Source organism: Neophocaena asiaeorientalis, unplaced genomic scaffold (genome assembly GCF_003031525.2).
Source record: "Neophocaena asiaeorientalis asiaeorientalis breed wild unplaced genomic scaffold, Neophocaena_asiaeorientalis_V1.1 scaffold476, whole genome shotgun sequence".
Taxonomy (NCBI): Eukaryota; Metazoa; Chordata; class Mammalia; order Artiodactyla; family Phocoenidae; genus Neophocaena; species Neophocaena asiaeorientalis.
The window spans coordinates 1,828,651-1,846,423 of NW_020172178.1; the positions used below are offsets into that span (position 1 = coordinate 1,828,651).

Here is a 17,773-nt window from a genome sequence, read left to right on the forward strand (position 1 = left end):
TGCTATAATTTTTTTCAACTGGGAAAAAAAAGTGAGGCCAGGAGAGATTTGACACAGAGGAGGCAGTGCGACCACAGAGGCAATGACTGCAGACACAAGTGGTGCAGACACAAGTCAAGCAACGCCAGCAGCCACCAGATGCCGAAAGGGACAACAAACCAATTTTCCCCTAGAGCCTTTGGAGGGAGTGTGGCCCTACCCACAACCCCTTGATTTCAGACGTCTGGCCTATAGGACTGTGAAAGAATAAATTTCTGTTATTTTAACCCCCTCCAAATCCCCACTGGATTGTACACTTTAAAAGGGTCAATTTTATGATGCATGAATTATATCGCAATAAAGCTTTTGTTTGGGCGTGTGAAAAAAAAAAAAAAAAAAAAAAAAAAAACAAGACCCAACTCCATACTATTTGCAAGAGACGTGCTTTAAACATAAGCATACTCTGAAAGGAGAAAGATGGAAAAAGATGTATCACGCAAACACGAAGCATAAGGAAGTTGGTATGGCTATATTCCTGCCAGACCAAGGACACTCCATGACAAAATAAAATAAAAATAAAATATGATGTCGTCAGGAAGAGACAACAGTCCTAAATGTGTATACACGTGTGGCAGAGCTTCCACATACATAATGCAAAAGCTGACAGAAGTAAGAAGCGCAACAAATCCACAATCATAAGTCAGAGATTTTTAACTTTTCTCCCTCACACTCACTGATAGGAAAAGCAAAAAAAAAAAGTCAGTATGTCCATAGGATATTAGAACAGCATATTAACCAACTCAACCTAATTGATATTTAAAGACTGTCAACACTTTCACTGCACAAGACACATTCTTTGCAAGTGCATATGGTATGTTTACCCAAATAAACCATATGTCGGGCCATAAAGCCAGGCACAGTGTCTGGTACGCAGTCAGGGCTTAATGAATGTTTACTGAAATGTACTAAACTCAGCTGAATTGTTAAGCTTACAAAAAACAGCGGTTTAATGGGAGTCTAGATTAGCTGGGATGGCTCATCTGTATTCCCCTGGGGATGTAAATGGACTGTTCTGTGGTGATGCCCTGTGTTCCATGCGTCAGGATGACCTACTCCAGGTATCATATCTTGTTCAACCTCTCTTGCCCCAGCCCTAGTCTCTGACCCCAGCACTGGGGAGATCCAAGTGTCAGATCTGCTGAATCCCGGCCGTGACCTTGACTCACATAAATATCATAAATTTTAGTTAATTTTAAACTCTGCCTACAGCTTTAGAGCTCAGGGCTAATAAAAGCCCTGGTGCCTAGTATTTCAGAATTTAGTAATGGCCTATGAAGATTAAATTGCAAAATAACATCACCACCACTTTCTGGGCATCAGCTGCTGTGCCACGCACAGGAGTAAGCGCTTTCTGTATCTATTTATTCTTCACGTAACTCTGAAATGTGGGTCATCTTTCCATTTTACAGATGGCATCTCATACGGACATGTATCAGAGAGGTTAAGAAAGCGGCTCAAGGTCACACAGCTTCAAATGGAAGAACTGAAATTCCAGCCCTGGAATGCCTGCTTCTAAAGTACCCTGGAAAGTGATCTGTGGGCCAGAAACAGACGGGAAACACACACATAGGTAGGGACTGGAATGAGAGCCACATCCTGGGGAAGACCCAGTCTGGCTCTTCTGAGCTATGCACAATGGGGTCTCAGTTTCAGCATACGTTGTAAGGAATCTAAAAGCCTGAACTTTGCAACCACAGAGAACTGGGATCAAACCCCAGCTCTACACTTGGTAGCTGGGCAACCCTGGAGAGCTCTTTAAGCTAAGCCTCTTAGAGTATCTGTTTTCTCTTCTACAAAGTGAAAATAATGATACCAAGTCAAGTGGAATCGCAGAGGTGGCAGTCAGCCCAGAGACACAAGGGATGGTTACCTGACAAGCCTCCAGCTAAAAGAGCGGCCCATTCTCCCTGCAAGTATTAGCTCTTTATGCTTTTTTCTTTTTTGTCTAGTACGTCTAACTACCTGAAATGATGACATGTTTGTGGACCTGTCAACTGTTTCCTCTACTAGAACAAAGCTACAAAAGGTCAGGGACCTCATCCATCTTGCTTATTGCTAAGTTCCCCCGAGCCAGCAGTAGGTGTTCAGCAGATTTCCAATACATTCAATAAAGGACTGCTGTTATCCTTGTGATCATGGTTATTATCATCTTGGGCTTATGCACGGGTTGGCTGGAGGTTCAACAGAGCCATGACAACTTCTAAAAGGTCTGATTCTGCTCCAAACACTCTGCCACCAAGTATACTCAGATTCTGAAAATAAAAAGGCATGCTTTTGAATGGTCATTGTCTATGAGAATCTTTCACATTCTGATAAAATCCGGTAGACTGCTAAAAGGTTCCATCTGGCACCTAGAAAATGAAGTAGCTCATTCGTATTACAAGTGGGCATCTCTTCTAACCTTAATAAAGTTTGGGATGGGAAGAGGTTTGTAAGAGGTGTGCCTAGCTTCCCACTCTGATTTTAAATGTCATACACGTTATCTATGATTTTGAAATGAGTAAGCGGCAAAGCACTTGAGATCGAGTTTTGATCCTTACAGCTGTCACACAGAACACAGCCCGAACCCCGAGCTCCGTGGGATGGCCGGCTGATGGAAATGTATGGTTTCTGAATTATAGGTAAGGAAAACAGACATACGGCTTCCAACTCCGGGAAATGTTCTAGAAACTGAGCCACGTAAGTCACGATGGACTGCTCGTCCGGTGTGTCAACCATGATGTCTGTTAAGAGAGACACAGGAGTTAGAAGGACACGCAAAACACGGTTTTTATTTTATTTATTTAAGACATTTTTAATTAAAACATTGTTTTCCAGCTGTATTGAGGTATAATTGACAAATGAAAACTGTATATATTTAAGGTGTACAGCATGATTTGACATACATATACACTGTGAAATAATTCCCAAAAGCAAGTTAATTCACACATCCGTCACCTCACAGAGCTACCTTTTTTGTTTTTTGGGTTTTTTTGGTGTGCTGAGAAACCTTAAGATCTGCTCTCTTAGCAAATTTCTAGTACACAACACGGTACTATTAGCTATAGTCACCATACTGTATGTTAGACTCCCCAGAACTTATTCATTTATAACTGAAAGTTTGTACGTTTCCCTACTTTCCCACCCCACCCCCAACCCCCAGCCCCCGGTAACCACCCTTATACTCTCTGGTTCTATGAGTTTGGCTTTTTCAGATTCCACGTATAAGTGAGATCATGTAGTATTTGTCTTTCTGTGCCTGGCTTACTTCACTCAGTATAATGTCCTCCAGGTTCATTCGTGCTGTGGTAAATGGCAGGAGTTCTTTCTTTTTCGTGGCTGAATAATATTCCATCGTACATACACACAGCATTTTCTTTATCTCTTCATCCACTGATGGATGCGTCGGTTGTTACCATGCTTTGCCTATTGTGAATAATGCTGCAGTGAACACTGGTGTGCAAATATTTCTCCAAGATTGCAATGTCATTTCCTTTGTTTGTGTTTTGTTTGTTTGGGGGGTTTGGGGGGGGCTTTTGTTTTTGGGGGGTCTTTGTTCATGCAGTGTGCCTTGTGGGATCTTAGTTCCCTGACCAGGGATCAAACTTAGGCCCACAGCAGTGAAAGCACTGAGTCTTAACCACTAGACTGCCAGGGAATTCCTGAGGTGGTTGGTTTATTTTTGTTGTTCTTTTAAATTTCATTTCCTTTGGATATATATTCAGTAGAGGGTTTGCTGGATCACATGATTTTCTATTTTTAATTTTTTGAGGAACCTCCATACAGTTTTCCATAAGAGCTGCACCAATTTACATTCCCACCAACAAGAACACGTGGTTTTTACATGGGATCTTGGGATGCTTGATGGCGAAGGATCCCACAGACCAGGGAGGTTTTTTCTCTTTATTGTACACTTCAGGAAATCTAGGCCCAGAGGAGAAGGCGAATGATTTGAGTGAAGCCTCACAAGTGGCTGATGAGCAGAGAAGGTGGAATGAAGACTCCAGCTCTCCTTGCACCCAAGATTCTGCTGCTCCCTACTGTCTTAGTCCCTCCCTGCCAGCAGCCAGCTCACTGCCTGCCCCATCAGCTAGTCTGTTGAGCTGGGACCCTCACTCACTGCCAGAGGGAGTCCTAAGTTAGCCTAATCCACATGGAAGGCGATTTGACAGAGATAACCAAGTGCCCTAAAAAGGTGTGTACTTTCTAGCTGTGTCATTCATTCCACTGTTGGGACCTGGCCCTGGAGGAAATAATCTGAGATGCACACTGAGCTTTAACCAATAAGATGTTCATTGCAGCGTTATATATAAACATGACTATTCTGAAACAACCTCGATGTCCACCAGTAGTAAAGAGCTAAGTAAATTTTGGTGCACCCACTAAATGGACCATTATGCAGCCAATAAAAATATGTAATGAGGACCTCCTATCAGCATACTTATGTCACAGTTATAACATTAGGTTTAAAAAAAGTAGGATACAAAACCATACATACACTGAATGATCCCAATTAGGTAAAAAAATTGTAATTAGATGTAAGGAAAAATACTGGGAAAATGATCTCAGTGGCAGCAATACAGGAGATATAAAAATGACTTCATTAGATATTTCTGTATTCTCCAGATTGGACAGCAGGTGTTACATACGTAAAATATATATATATATATATATATAAAACGAAGAAAGAGAAAGAGAGAGAACCACATCTACCTTCTGGCTCCAGGAGCCTGGGGATGTGAAGGGCGTCGTGAGCGATGCTGAAAGCCTTCTCTAGATTTTCCCGCATGGAGTCTTCTAGCGCCTGCTTCATGTCGACCAGGCTGGGGTCGATGGCCTTGATCACTGCCAGGAAAGCCAGCCCGCTTCTCCAGCTGCCTGCAAAGTCCTGCACCGCCACGCCATACCTGAGGAAAAGGAGCAGCCTCAGTGCAGGTCAGTAAGCAGACTCGGGGATGCCTCGCTGGCCTCCGAGCGGGGCTGGGAGCTGCTGACCTGGGGAGGCCAAGATGCCCCAGGCCCTGAGGATTGGGATAGCTGCACTGAACCATAGGTATTTCCACTTTCAGACAAACAGGATACGAAGGTATACATCACATGAGGAGACATAATAGAACCTTGTGTTTCCCAATTCCCAGATATATACATATTTATACACATATATATATATAAAGGAGTCATTTTATACACTGTTCCTTTTACCAGTGATGTTCAAAATGCAGCAAACATAGATATGTTGTGTAAAAAAATGGAGCCAGAAAGACACTAGTTCACATTCCGGCTGCCCCACTGTGCTTCCAGTGCTGTGGCCTTGAGTCACATACCTTCTAAGCCTCAAACTCATTTATAAAACAGGGCAGCTGTCATGGGCAAGTTTTAGGTTGAATCCCCCCAAATGGCCATGTCACGTGGACAATCTAATGTGCAGTGCAGATGGCACATGAAAGCCACACTAAGGGACAGCTAACGTCATGATTAATATAAATAAAATCAGAACATTAGAAGTGACAAAGATAGATAATCCTGCCAGGCACTAATTTCCTTCGGACTCCATCCCTTGAGACCATATCCGGCCCCGTCAGTCTCTCAACTGTGATCCCTGAACTCTCTTTAAAAAAAAATCCTGGGGCTTCCCTGGTGGCACAGTGGTTGAGAGTCCACCTGCCGATGCAGGAGACATGGGTTCGTGCCCCGGTCCTGGAAGATCCCACGAATCATTTGAGATTCATAAGAAGTTGCGACAGCAGTACAAAGGGCCCCTGTAGACCCTTCACCCAGCTTCTTTCAAGGGCAGCAGCCTACGTTACCGGCGTGTGTTACCAGAACTGGGACACCGACGTGGGTACAGGGCTGTTACAACCACAGACCGAATTAGGATTTCATTGGCTTCAGTGTCACGGGGACGGTGTAAGTGCCATGACATTTTGTCACAAGCACTCATTCCTGTGACCAGTGCCACAATGGCGATACAGACTGTTCTACTCCCTGCAAAGGCCCTTCCTCTCTTGTTATAGCCACCCTAACTCCTGGCAATGAGCTCACTTGATTTATTTTAAAATAAATTTTAAAGTAGATAAAATAAATTTATTTTAAAATACCATTTACTGGTTGCTCACATTAATCAACTCTATCACGCTTAACCCCTTAATCAAAACCCCGAAGACCCAACTTCTCTCTCATCTTTTATTTCCATACACTGGGGAGCCAGGATCCACTGCTGAGCACTTACTAAGTGCTGGTACTCTGCAAGGTGCTTTCACGGGGTTTATTTCATTTAACCCCAACTCTCCCATAAGGGGGTGAATGGTAAGCCACCATCTTACAGATGCAGCTTAGAAAGGTAAGAGATTCACCAGGCTCTCCCCAGTCTGGAAGGGGTTAAACAGAAGGCCAGGAACTTGGTTCCAGTTCACCTGTCTCAGTTTTGGAAGGGCCAGACCTGACTCTGATAGGTTGCAGCCTTTATTGTTACTCGTTTTTAAGTAGGTACAGACTCTGAAAGATACCCAGAAGCTTCATAATAAATGTGTCCACGTTATTAGGATCCAAGGGCCATCCCCACATTGGGATTTAATGTGTTGAAGGCCCCTGGGATTTCTATTCAAATTCTATCATCAGCTTTCTGCAAACCAAACACGGGGTGAGTACAGTTTTGTGTGCAGAAACAGAAACTGACAGGATCCCTTTTCTGAGAGTCTACGTGAAGCGCTGGGCACATAACTGAGCAAACGGTGATGATGCCCTTTTTCTTAGCCCTCCTCCCCCTGCCTGGCAGAGCACGGGGTGCTGGGGCACAGGGCATGAGGCTTACTTCCTTGTTTTCCTCTGCACCCATGTCAACAGTGTCCTGATGGCCCTCCTCTGGTCTTTCACCGATATCACCGCACTCCTCTCTGCAGTGGGCGTGGGTGGGAAGGAGGAGTCTGAGTCTGTGCCCCCCGAGCCGGGTGACAGGCTGGAAGATGGAGAATTTCTGCTGAGGTTGCCGGTGAGTTCTTTAATCTGGAAGGAAAACGGCATTTCAGACCCCGGAGGCAGACCCAGCACGGTCCCTCGTGGACCCCGGCTGGAGGGACCAGCTTGTGCAGAACTGGTTCTCCAGATCGGGAGAAACCCCTTCCTGAGGGTCGTGTGTCAGGGGGTCAGGGGTCAGGGGTCAGTACTCATGACGGCCTGGCTGTTTCTTGTGGCTTGTGGTGCGTGCAGTGATGCTTTGCAGGGAAAAATCATCTCTTCCTGGAGTCTCTTTAGCTCTGGCCAGAGGCTGCAGATGAGGTCTTCCTGACCTGACTCCACCTACCCCTACCCCATCCTTTCATGGCCATCGCTCCCAGAGTGCACCATGCTGTTTGAAGCCCCACCGCCGATGCTCACCCGGGTCCTGCTGCCTGGATGTCCCTCCCTTCCAACACTGAACTCCTGGCTACTCAAAATGTGCTCTTACCGTGGGGTGCCTGTGAGAAATGCAGAACCCCAGGCCCCGCCCCAGACCTACGAAATCAGACTCTGCATTTCAATACCACCCCCATACCAGGCGATTGGTATAAAGTCTGAGAGACACTTGTCTTGTGAATTCCTCATCCTTTAAAACCCTGCTCTGGTGTCACTTTCCCCTCCCCCCTTCCCCCTCTGAGATAGTTGCCCCGGCTTGGAGCTTTTATAATACTCTGCTCATATGCTGATCACGGCTGCACCACAGAATTCTATAATACGGGACTGACCTGTCTGAGATACCAGAAAGTCATGAGAGCAAGACTTTGTATGCTCAGAGCCTGGCACACGGGAGAAGCTCACTAGACATTTACCGAATAAATGAATGACGATCCAGAGTGGAGTTAAGGACTTTTTACACATTTCAGGACGTTTCCAGTCTATCAGGGAGTTGAAGAACAAACGTCAGTAACTAAAGCCTCTATGACACTGTACAATTGACAGAGGGCTTTCCCACGTAGCATCTCTTGATGCCCACCACATATTTGGACCACTGCTACCATTTCACAGATGTGGAAACTGAGGCTCAGAGGGAGCCTTTGGTTTTGTAAGTTCAGGGCTATTGTCTCCAAGCCTTGTTTGAGCTCATTCTTCTCTGAAATGTAAGCATGAGCCTCTGTGCAGATCACTTTTACACTTGGGAGACCCATTAAGCGACGAGCCATTATCTTCTATTTCAAAAGAGGGGGATTTTAGAAGATAAAACATCAACTCACTCCATCCTACTCAGGGAAAAGAACTTGAGCACAATTTGAAATATCCCCTTCATACTCCAGCCACAGACCCTGTCCTTGCTCTATAAAATCTGCATTTCCAGATAGAGGCTGAGGGTGCTAAGGATGGAAAAACAAGGTCTTTCCTGTCACACACACCTCTTCCTAGAGCTATCTTTGTACAGGCTCTTTAACCGTCTCTGATGAACACAAGTCATTTTAGGAAAGTAACTCTACCAAGTTCAATTTTTGGTTGGAAGTATTCCCCAGCTGTTGTGACACTTTAGAATAAAATTACTTTTCCAAGTGCATATGTAACTCTTCAAGTACCAAGAGGAGAACAGAGCTCGCATCACTTTTAGAATCACAGGAATTCAAAGCAACCAGGTTCTTCTAGTTCTTTCCCAGGAAACAGAAAAGTCGAAATCTGTTAGAAACGAAATCTCACTGTCTCCCTCCATCCAGCTCCACTCTTGTGTTGCTGGAGATCATTACCGTGTGTTACAGGAGAGAAATGACTTTACCTGGAAGAAGAGGATGATGTTCCAGATCAGCCCAAGAACCAAAGAGGGGTTGCCATCTGCTATTTCTGCCGCATCGATGCTGACCAGTTTCACCTGGAGAGAAGCAATTCATAAGCTTAACAAGAGTGTCCAAACAGGATGCAACATGTTATTTTCTGATGCTGTCGTGGTGGGCCCGTTTCTCTTTCTCACCTGTGCTGTTCGGTGCTGCCCCAGGCCACCTCTCGGGGACGCCAACACGCAAAAGCGTACGTAAGTGTGTCTAATAAACAGGTGCATAGTACTTCGCGTGCGCAGACGCTATTCTAAGCTCCTCACAAGTATTCATCCTCACGGCTCATCCTCACAACAACCCCACGTCACAGATTCTTCTATTATCTCTATATTTCCGGTCAAGAAATTCCAGAGCAGTCAGTGTAACGTGCCCAGGACACACAGCTAGTAAGAAAGTCATCCTTTTCCAAGAACAGATGGTAAATGCCCAAGGGCGGTCTGCATACTACACTAACACCACCGAACCTCCAGATTTAACACATCTTTGGACAAACGCAGAGCACTGACATCAGCGATCAAGGAACACGGACGGCTAAGACAATTATCCATTACTAATTAGAAATAGTGCGTGGGGATGAGGCTGCTACCCAGCGTTTCTGCATCTTTCTGCAACATCCCGCAACAAAATACCCTACTGACGGGTTCAGATGGGCGTATCTGAGAAACCCTTAAGAGATGACGTTATTTATTTAACTATGTTCTGAGCACAGGATGACTGCCCTTGGTGAATGCCTGAGGCACTGGTTTTCAAAGTGTGGTCCCTGGACCAGCAGCACGTTGTCACCTGGGAACTCCTTAGAAACACAAATTCTCCCGCTGACCGACTGAATCAGAAACCCTGGGAGGGGCCACAATCTGCGTTTTAAATATTCTATTTGATCTGATTCGATCAAGCCTAGTGACTCCATCGTTCTTTTTTTTTTTTTTTTTGCGGTACGCGGGCCTCTCACTCTTGTGGCCTCTCCCGTTGCAGAGCACAGGCTCCGGATGCACAGGCTCAGCGGCCATGGCTCACGGGCCCAGCCGCTCCGTGGCATGTGGGATCTTCCTGGACCGGGCACGAACCCATGTCTCCTGCATTGGCAGGCGGACTCTCAACCACTGCGCCACCGGGGAAGCCCGACAATTTGCATTTTAACCAGCGCTCCAAGTGATTCTGCTACACGCTTGGGTTTCAGGACGACCGCCCTAAGTCATCATTTTACTCTGCAAACAAAACCTGAGTACATAGATCAGGGGTCTGCAAACTTCTGTAAAGAGCCAGAGAGCAAATATTGAAGACTGCAGGCCACAACCGTCTGTGTCACATTTTCCGCCTCTTCATTCTTTACCACCCTTTGCAAATGTAAACTCCATTCTTCAGCGGGAGGAGAGGAGAAATCAAGTAAATCAAGGTCAACTTTTTCTTTTCTTTCTTTGGCTGCGTTAGGTCTTCGTGGCTGCACGCAGGCTTTCTCTAGTTGCAGCGAGCAGGGCTACCCTTCGTTGCCGTACACGGGCTTCTCACTGTGGGGGCTTCTCTTGTTGCGGAGCATGGGCTTTAGGCACACGGGCTTCAGCAGTTGCGAAGCAAGGGCTCAGTAGTTGTGGCTCGCGGGCTCTAGAGCAGAGGCTCAGTAGTCATGGCGGACGGGCTTAGTTGCTCCGTGGCATGTGGGATCTTCCTGGACCAGGGCTCGAACCCATGTCCCCTGCATTGGCAGGAGGATTCTTAACCACTGCACTACCAGGGAAGTCCCAAGGTAAACTTTCAAATCCAAATTTGATTCATAAAATTCTGCTTGGGAGACTCGGGAAAGAAAACACAAAGAGAGTGTCTCACACAAATACTTCTTTCTCTCTTTCCTTTGGGGCTTTAAAAAAAGATGGGTCTCTGATCCTACCGGTTCATCAGGGGTTTCTGACCACACCCATCAGTAGGGCCTGGGCTTTCCTAATCACAGGCGAGAACCCTGAGCCCCTGGCTCAGGTGTGTTTTGCAGGTTGATGCCCAGAGAATAATCCAGGGAGCACAAGCTCATCACTGGCGGGTTAGAGGCTGAAGGAAGTTGTCAATATTGTGAACAACAAAGCCAATCGAATTCAGGCCCAATAGTCCGTCCATATTCATCATGGCCACACGTCCCATGGGATGAAGCACCTGCGGTCTGTGGCTGATAGCGTACCCTGGACCTCTGCTCTGGCAGCTCCCTCCGTTTTTGTGGCTCACTGATCACATCCCAGCGCGGGGGAGTCACATCAAAGCACTTAGTCAATCCTGGCCTTCACTATCCCCTGGAGGAAGCCCAGCATGGCCTCTGAGCTGAGGTTCATGGAAAGTGTCCCAAAGTGAGAAATCACAGAGCTGCCTTGTAGGGATGTGGGGAATAGGAGGGTGCATCCTCTTGGGACAGGGAGGGAAGCGGGGGCAGGGAGCAGCTGTCACCTTTGGAGAATAAAGCGCTCTCCTGGCCACAGGGACTGGGGAGCCTGGCTGAGGGAAGGCGGGGATTATGGATGTTCCCGAAGACCTTGCCTCCGGTGCCCAGCCACTGCTTGGTTCTCCCTGGCAAACAGACGATGTAGCAGCCGGACATCAGTCAGAAGCTTCAGGGACAATGTCCTCCTCCCCCTCTTCCCGCCAACTTGGTTGTTTTCGCCACACTGACAATAAATGGACCAACTGGCTTCTGGGAATATTCCTTCTCCCCCTCTGGCTGGCACATCCATCGTGGGGCAGTGATAATGGTCATCACGGTAATGCCCTCCCCGGGGAGAGCTGACTTCTGCCCAGTGGTTCTCATGGGTTAATCATACTATACCCATTGCACAGATGAGCGAGTTGAGGCTCAGAGAGGTTGAATGACCTGCCGGAGGTCACACAGCTGGTCCTGTGGGGCAGCGGGTCTCTGACACAGGAGTGAACACCATGCTCATAGTTTCAGGGGACAGAGGGAGGGACAGAGGCTGGCCACACTAACAGCACCTGAATCCTGGGGCAAATGGGACCTGACTGCTGCCCCTCCAGCACCCGCTTGGCACTGATCACCCAGTTCTGGGCACTTTTTTGGCTCAGGAGAGCCACTGTGGCCCGGCCTCCCTCGAGCTGGGACAGTGGGACAGGAAGGGGCCAACAAGGGCCCAGATTCTGGCAATGGGAAAGAGACTGCAACCAAAATGCCTGTTTCCACTTGCCTCACCCACCGGTGCTCTCCTCCCCATGGGGCCATTCACCTGCCGGCCACGGGAGCCAACGGGGCAAAGAGCTGACATAACACAACCACATTGGGCATATTTCCAGATTTTTAAATAGAAAATAAAGGAGAAGGGAGCTTTACCGTTCTTTCTTTTGTACCATAAGGCAGCTACTGCAGTTGGGGAAACATTTAGGGACAGATTACAGAAGGCCAGGCCTGCCACCCCTGAGCATGGGCTAGTCCTACCTGCAACGCCCCCCAGCAGGCTCCCAGGCTGTTTGTTTTTTCGCTTCTGCAGGATCACTGCTCCTCCCTGGGCCCCCGCAGTGATGCGCAGCCTGCCGTCCGCGTGAGGCCTCCTCTGCGAGGCTCTAAGCTCCTTGAAGCGGACATGTGCTCCTAATGCAGCTTTATGTCCCCAAGGCTGAGCACAGCCCTGGGCCCACAGAAGACACTTTGTAAACGCAGGGGGCGAGTTCTGCCTACAGTACAGACCCATCAACACGTGGCAGCTGGCAGAGCAGGAAATTACTTAGGGGTTCACAAGCTGGAAGGAAGAACAGTGAGTATCCCGGGCAGTGGTCCCAAGGCCCCACGTTATCATAAAAACAACGCTCTTCGGAATTCAGGGATGGACACTGCCCGGGAGGGCCACGCCTAACACTCCCTTCCAGGAGCAGACAGTGGAGCTATGGAGCTGGGGACAGGTAGCAAGAGCCACAGCTAACGAACGCAGCCCTCACCCTGTGCCCTGTGCCCGCACTTGGCTAAACCCCACCTGGACGGGCACATTCCATCCTCAACAACTCTCTGAAATAGGTTTGGCTCTCATCACCTCTGTGTAACAGATGTGGAAATGGAGGCTCAAGGCGTCTACATCATTTTCCAGGAGTGGAGGCCGTGGCAGCGGTGCCCTGAACGTGCCGTCAGCACCGAGGCGGATGGCGAAACGGACTCTGCAGAGAGGCCAGCGTTTTCACGAAACGGGACGTGCTTTTCTAAAAGCAGCTTTATTGAGAGATACAATTCCCGTCCCATCCAATTCACCCATTTAAAATATACAATTCCATGGTTTTTTGGCATCACCATAATTTTAGAGCATTTTCATCACCTCAAAAAGAAATCCTATACCCTTTAACTGTCACTTGTCTAATCCCCCAACCTCTCTCAACCCTGAGCAACCACCCATCTCTTTTCTGACTCGAGAGATTTCCCTGCTGGACGTTTCACAGGAATCGGTTCATAGAAGTGGTCCTTTTTGTCTGGCACCTTTCGTAACGGTTTCAAGGCGCATCCACACTGCAGCTTGTATCAGCACTTCATTCTTTTTCACGGAATAACATTCCACTGCATGGACAGACCACATTTTGTTCCTCCCTTTGTCCGTGGATAGGCATCCGGGTTGCTCCCGCCTTTTGGCTGTTATGAATGATGCTGCCATGAGCAGTGCGGTGCTTTTTGGCCGTCACCACCTGAACTCCCTCCTAGGTCTGGGGCTTTCCCCACAGTACGGGAGGCAGAGTACACCTCCCTCTTCAAAAGCCAAAGGTGCTTTTCCCTGCCCTTGGCAGCCAGGACATGGGTGGGGATCCAGGCTTATCAGCCCAGGCCTTAGAATCTGAATGAGTGACACCGAGAGTTCCTTCCAGGGGCTGTGCTGGAGGCAGGGGGACAGTGCAGTAAAAACCCCTCAGCTTGCCTGACACATCGGCACGTACAGTAGACCATCATCACGAAGTGCGATTTGTTTGGGGTTCCTGATGGTAAACAACAGGATCTGATCTGGGCTGATTTAAGCGCAGAAAAGGAATGTGTTGAAAGGATGCCAAGGGGTCACAGAATGACCTGGAAGACTGGGGAATCAGGGCTGGGATGAAACCCAGGGCTGCTAAGTAGCCGGCACCACTGCACAGCCCCTCCCCCTCCCAATGCAGGGACCCACGTGGTCATTAATTGGTGAAACTTAATGAAAGGGGAACTTTGGAAATTTCATCCCTCTAGGGCCATTCCTTCCCAGTTTTGAAGGACAGGAAGCAGAGTTCAAAACACAGAAAAGGCTAATTTAAGTCGAGAAAGTTATATCAAAGGGGACAGAATTATGTAATTTTCCCCTGGCTCATTTGGCCCCCTTTTCCTCCTTGCTTCTCCCATATTCTGAGTTCTAAGAAAAAGATTTTACACGCTGCCATGCTCTTATCCCCCCAAATGAAAAAGAAAATGTCAACTAAATTCTGAACATCTGAGAGCCTGATGGAGATGGAGGGGCGGGCAGGGAGTCAGGGACTGTATCTCCGGCTGATGGATTAGCTGTGGGAGTTCTGTTACATTTCAACTTAGTTTCATTCGACCATCTCAGCAGGGTCCCCTTTGCCCGCATCTCTTGTGACCAGCATTAAACTTCAAATTATGTCCTTTTGGTCACAGGGAAGTCTGTGTTAACAAGATGTGTTTCAGATACTTACGTTGCTATCTTCCAAAAACTTAAGGGCTTTCGCTATGTTGTTCAACCGAAAAATACGATGGGATGAGGACTTGTATTCGTGCAGCTGTAACACAAACCAGAACAAAACAAGCAGTTAAGCCAAGACAGGCACTCAGTCCCCAGCGGTGCCGTCGGATGTGCTTGTCTTTTTCTTTACCTTTTTCACACTAGTCTCAAGAGAAGGTTGGGGCTCATAGCAGAGCCCACAGGGACCACATCCAAACCCAGGCACGGGGCCCCAGGATACACAACCGTACCCTCAGGGGCCCCCGACGGTCACCTTATTTATGGTTCCTGGGACCAAACTCACTCGAGTTGGTGAAGGAGGGGAATCCAGGGGTTAAACAAGGGACAGATTTGTCAAATGTTTCTCTCTGACCCAGCTCCTGGCTTTTGATACTCCTCCCTCCTCCAGAGACTGTCGGTGACATGTTCTCACTGCACTGATGCTTTTCGTCAGGGCAGAAAGCGTCAGCCGGGAGTGTCACCCACAGCTTCTAAATCATCCGGTAAGCCCTCCCTGGCGGCCGCAGATGTTTCTGTTTTCTGGCCAAGAGCTTTGTGGACATTTATCCCAGGTCAGAGAGAGAGACAGACAGACAGACAGAGACAGAAACACAGAGAGACAGAGAACAGAGAAAGAGACAGACACAGAGAGACACAGAGAGACTGAGAGAGACAGGAGAGAGAGAGAGAGAGGAGAGAGAGAGAGAAAGGAGAGAAAGGGGGGGGGAGAGAGAGAGAGAGAGAAAGGTGTTTGCAGAAGCAAAAACTCTGACAATGCTCGTCGTACCCACTAGGAGCATCAGCAAAGGAAACTCATCCTGAAACGGAAGTCTGTCCCCACTCCTCCAGGTGGGTGCTTTACACTATAAGGCAAGCCAGTGGGTACCACTTCCACACGGTGTGAACTTCCAGGCAAGCTAATGGGTGAGGTCTTGGATGTTCTTGGCTGGGCTCCAGGATCAAAGACTCCCAACAGAGGCCCCGCAAGGACACGGTAGCTCCTAACCAGTGCCCTGGCAGCGAAGTGGGAGCCTGGGCTGCTGGGAACACAGAACGAGGGGCTAGAACGTGCTTTTTCAGGAAGCCTATTAGAGACCATGCCGGCCGCCCATTGCGAGATGTGCAGAGAAACCAAATACAGCAAGTCCCCTGCACACGAACCTTCAAGTTGTGAACTTTCAAAGATGCGAATGTGCGTTCGCATGTCCAATCACGTAAGTTAGTTCACGTGTCTGGCGTACGTGGCCACGTGCGTGCATCCTCTACAAGTGGTTGTGTTTTGTGTACTTCACTGTACAGTACTGTATAGAGGACAGTATCTTTATTTCAAGCCCAGGATGTCCGGAAGCAAGCCCAAAAGCAGTGGTATATAGCCAATTGTGTTAGATGGGTGCCGAGGCTAACTCTGTGGGACTTATGAACAAATCGGACTTACACACACGCTCTCGGAATGGAACTCGTTCATATGTAGGGGACTTACTGGACTCCTTTTACTGCAGTGGCTTTGCCCTCCATTAGAATTCACAGCATCACTTTGCACCGCCCCCTTGCGGCGGGGTGGGGAAGATATTGGGAAAGCAAAGGCAAGGAAGGGGTGTGATAAGACTCCAGCCACATTAGAGCTGAGAACAGAAGTAGGGGCTCTTGAGTTTAAAGCTACAGTTAAGAACAAATCCAGATGGGCTTCCCTGGTGGCGCAGTGGTTAAGAATATGCCTGCCAACGCAGGGTACACGGTTCAGGTCCTGGTCCGGGAAGATGCCACATGTCGCGGAGCAACTGAGCCCGTGCTCCGCAGCAAGAGAAGCCACCGCAACGAAAAGCCCGCGCACCATGCAGCAACGAGGATCCAATGCAGCCAAAAATAAAATAAATAAATTTATTTAAAAAAAAAAAAAAAAAGAACAAGTCCAGAGAGGTCCACACGGGCTGAGCTATACCCCATCGCGGCACTTTTGTATCAGCCACGCTGGGTCACTTGAGCCAAGTCAAACACTGGACTCTAGAGCCGGTTTCTCAAAATTGACACCACTGGTATTCTGACCAGATCACTGTGCCCCCTCAAGGAACCTCTGGCAGTGCCTGGGGACATTTTTGGTTGTCAGACCTGGGGGTACTACTGGCATCCAGTGGATAGAGACCCAAGGATGCTTGCTGTTACACATCCTGCAATGCCCAGGTCAGTGCCCCCATGACAAAGAACTACCCCAGCCAAGATGCCAACAGTGTGGAACTGGGGAGAGAGGACCGACCTATATACAGCAGATACAGGCAACATGGAGAGCTCTGGTGAAGACCCAAAGTGGAAGGAACCCCAAGATCAGCTGGTTCAATTCAATTTTGGTCATACTCACAAGAAGGTTCTAGAATTCTGTGTATCTAGTTGGTGGATTATAGATTTTGGCTGATAAGATGCGTTTCTTCCCCATCTTCCTGACTCTTAGCTCTCATTCTAGGTAATTTCATGGCTGGCCAGCTAAACTGTCATGATTCAGTCATGATCCTTAGCTTTGGATTCATAGAAAACATGGGGCATTTATTTATTTACTTGCTAAAGTATATTTGCTTAGTTACACATGACTGTATCAGTCTTAGTCACCGAGAAAGGAATGTCACCCTCCCAGGTCTCCCGACATAGGATTTATGGATGGCCAGGTATATATGTACATACACATAGATCTGTACAGAAAAGAACCCTTTGGCAATGCTTTCCTTTGCATTTTTACTTCTTCCTAACCCTTCTGGAGCATACGTACCAGATTTCGCCCAGACAGGACTTCTAACAAAGCCATTAGGATTTTGCCATCTTGTATATCAACGAATAAATCTTTAACTTCTAGAGGTGGGTTGCACTGTGGAAGAGGGCGAAAGAAAGTAGCCGATTAGTGATCTGTGTAAGTCACAAAACAATTTCAGAACTGCAGCTTTCACTGGAGAAAAAACTTCCGGACACCCAGATGTGCCTACAGGCAGCAGGGCCCATCCAAGGAGACAGCGATTCCCCTCTCCCTGGAGGTGGCCCGTGGGCAGTGGGTGCGCTGGGGAGCTGTGGAGGAGGCTCTGGGTGGAAAAAGTCAGAAGGCCCCTGCTTTCCTCTCTGACCTGGGGAGGTCTGAGGGACCTGTGTTGTGTCCACCAAGAGTTTGGCTGGGTGTGGCCTGGGGTCCGCGGGGCCGGCTGGAACTTGTTGGGCAGATGTCCCAGCACAGCGATTTCCAAACTGTGCTTCCCAGAACAGCTTCAGCAGAGCACTTCACAGAGCCCTATGGGGGCGGGGTGGGGGGGGGAGGGGGCGGTGCCAGAGGAGGCT

The 17,773-nt window shown here is 48.1% G+C and overlaps 1 protein-coding gene across 1 annotated transcript in view; it reads right to left on the bottom strand.

Moving 5' to 3' along the window:
- Nucleotides 1-17,773, bottom strand: part of CLMN (calmin) — a 36,139-nt gene that overhangs the window by 15,058 nt on the left and 3,308 nt on the right. The window contains exons 2-7 of the mRNA XM_024760146.1: nt 17,220-17,315; nt 14,439-14,522; nt 8,747-8,839; nt 6,830-7,020; nt 4,732-4,925; nt 2,680-2,762 (exon numbers count right to left, since the gene is read on the bottom strand). Of these exons, the coding sequence (XP_024615914.1) occupies nt 2,680-2,762; nt 4,732-4,925; nt 6,830-7,020; nt 8,747-8,839; nt 14,439-14,522; nt 17,220-17,255 (681 nt within the window). The 5' untranslated portion in view covers nt 17,256-17,315. The remainder of the gene's footprint in view (nt 1-2,679; nt 2,763-4,731; nt 4,926-6,829; nt 7,021-8,746; nt 8,840-14,438; nt 14,523-17,219; nt 17,316-17,773) is intronic.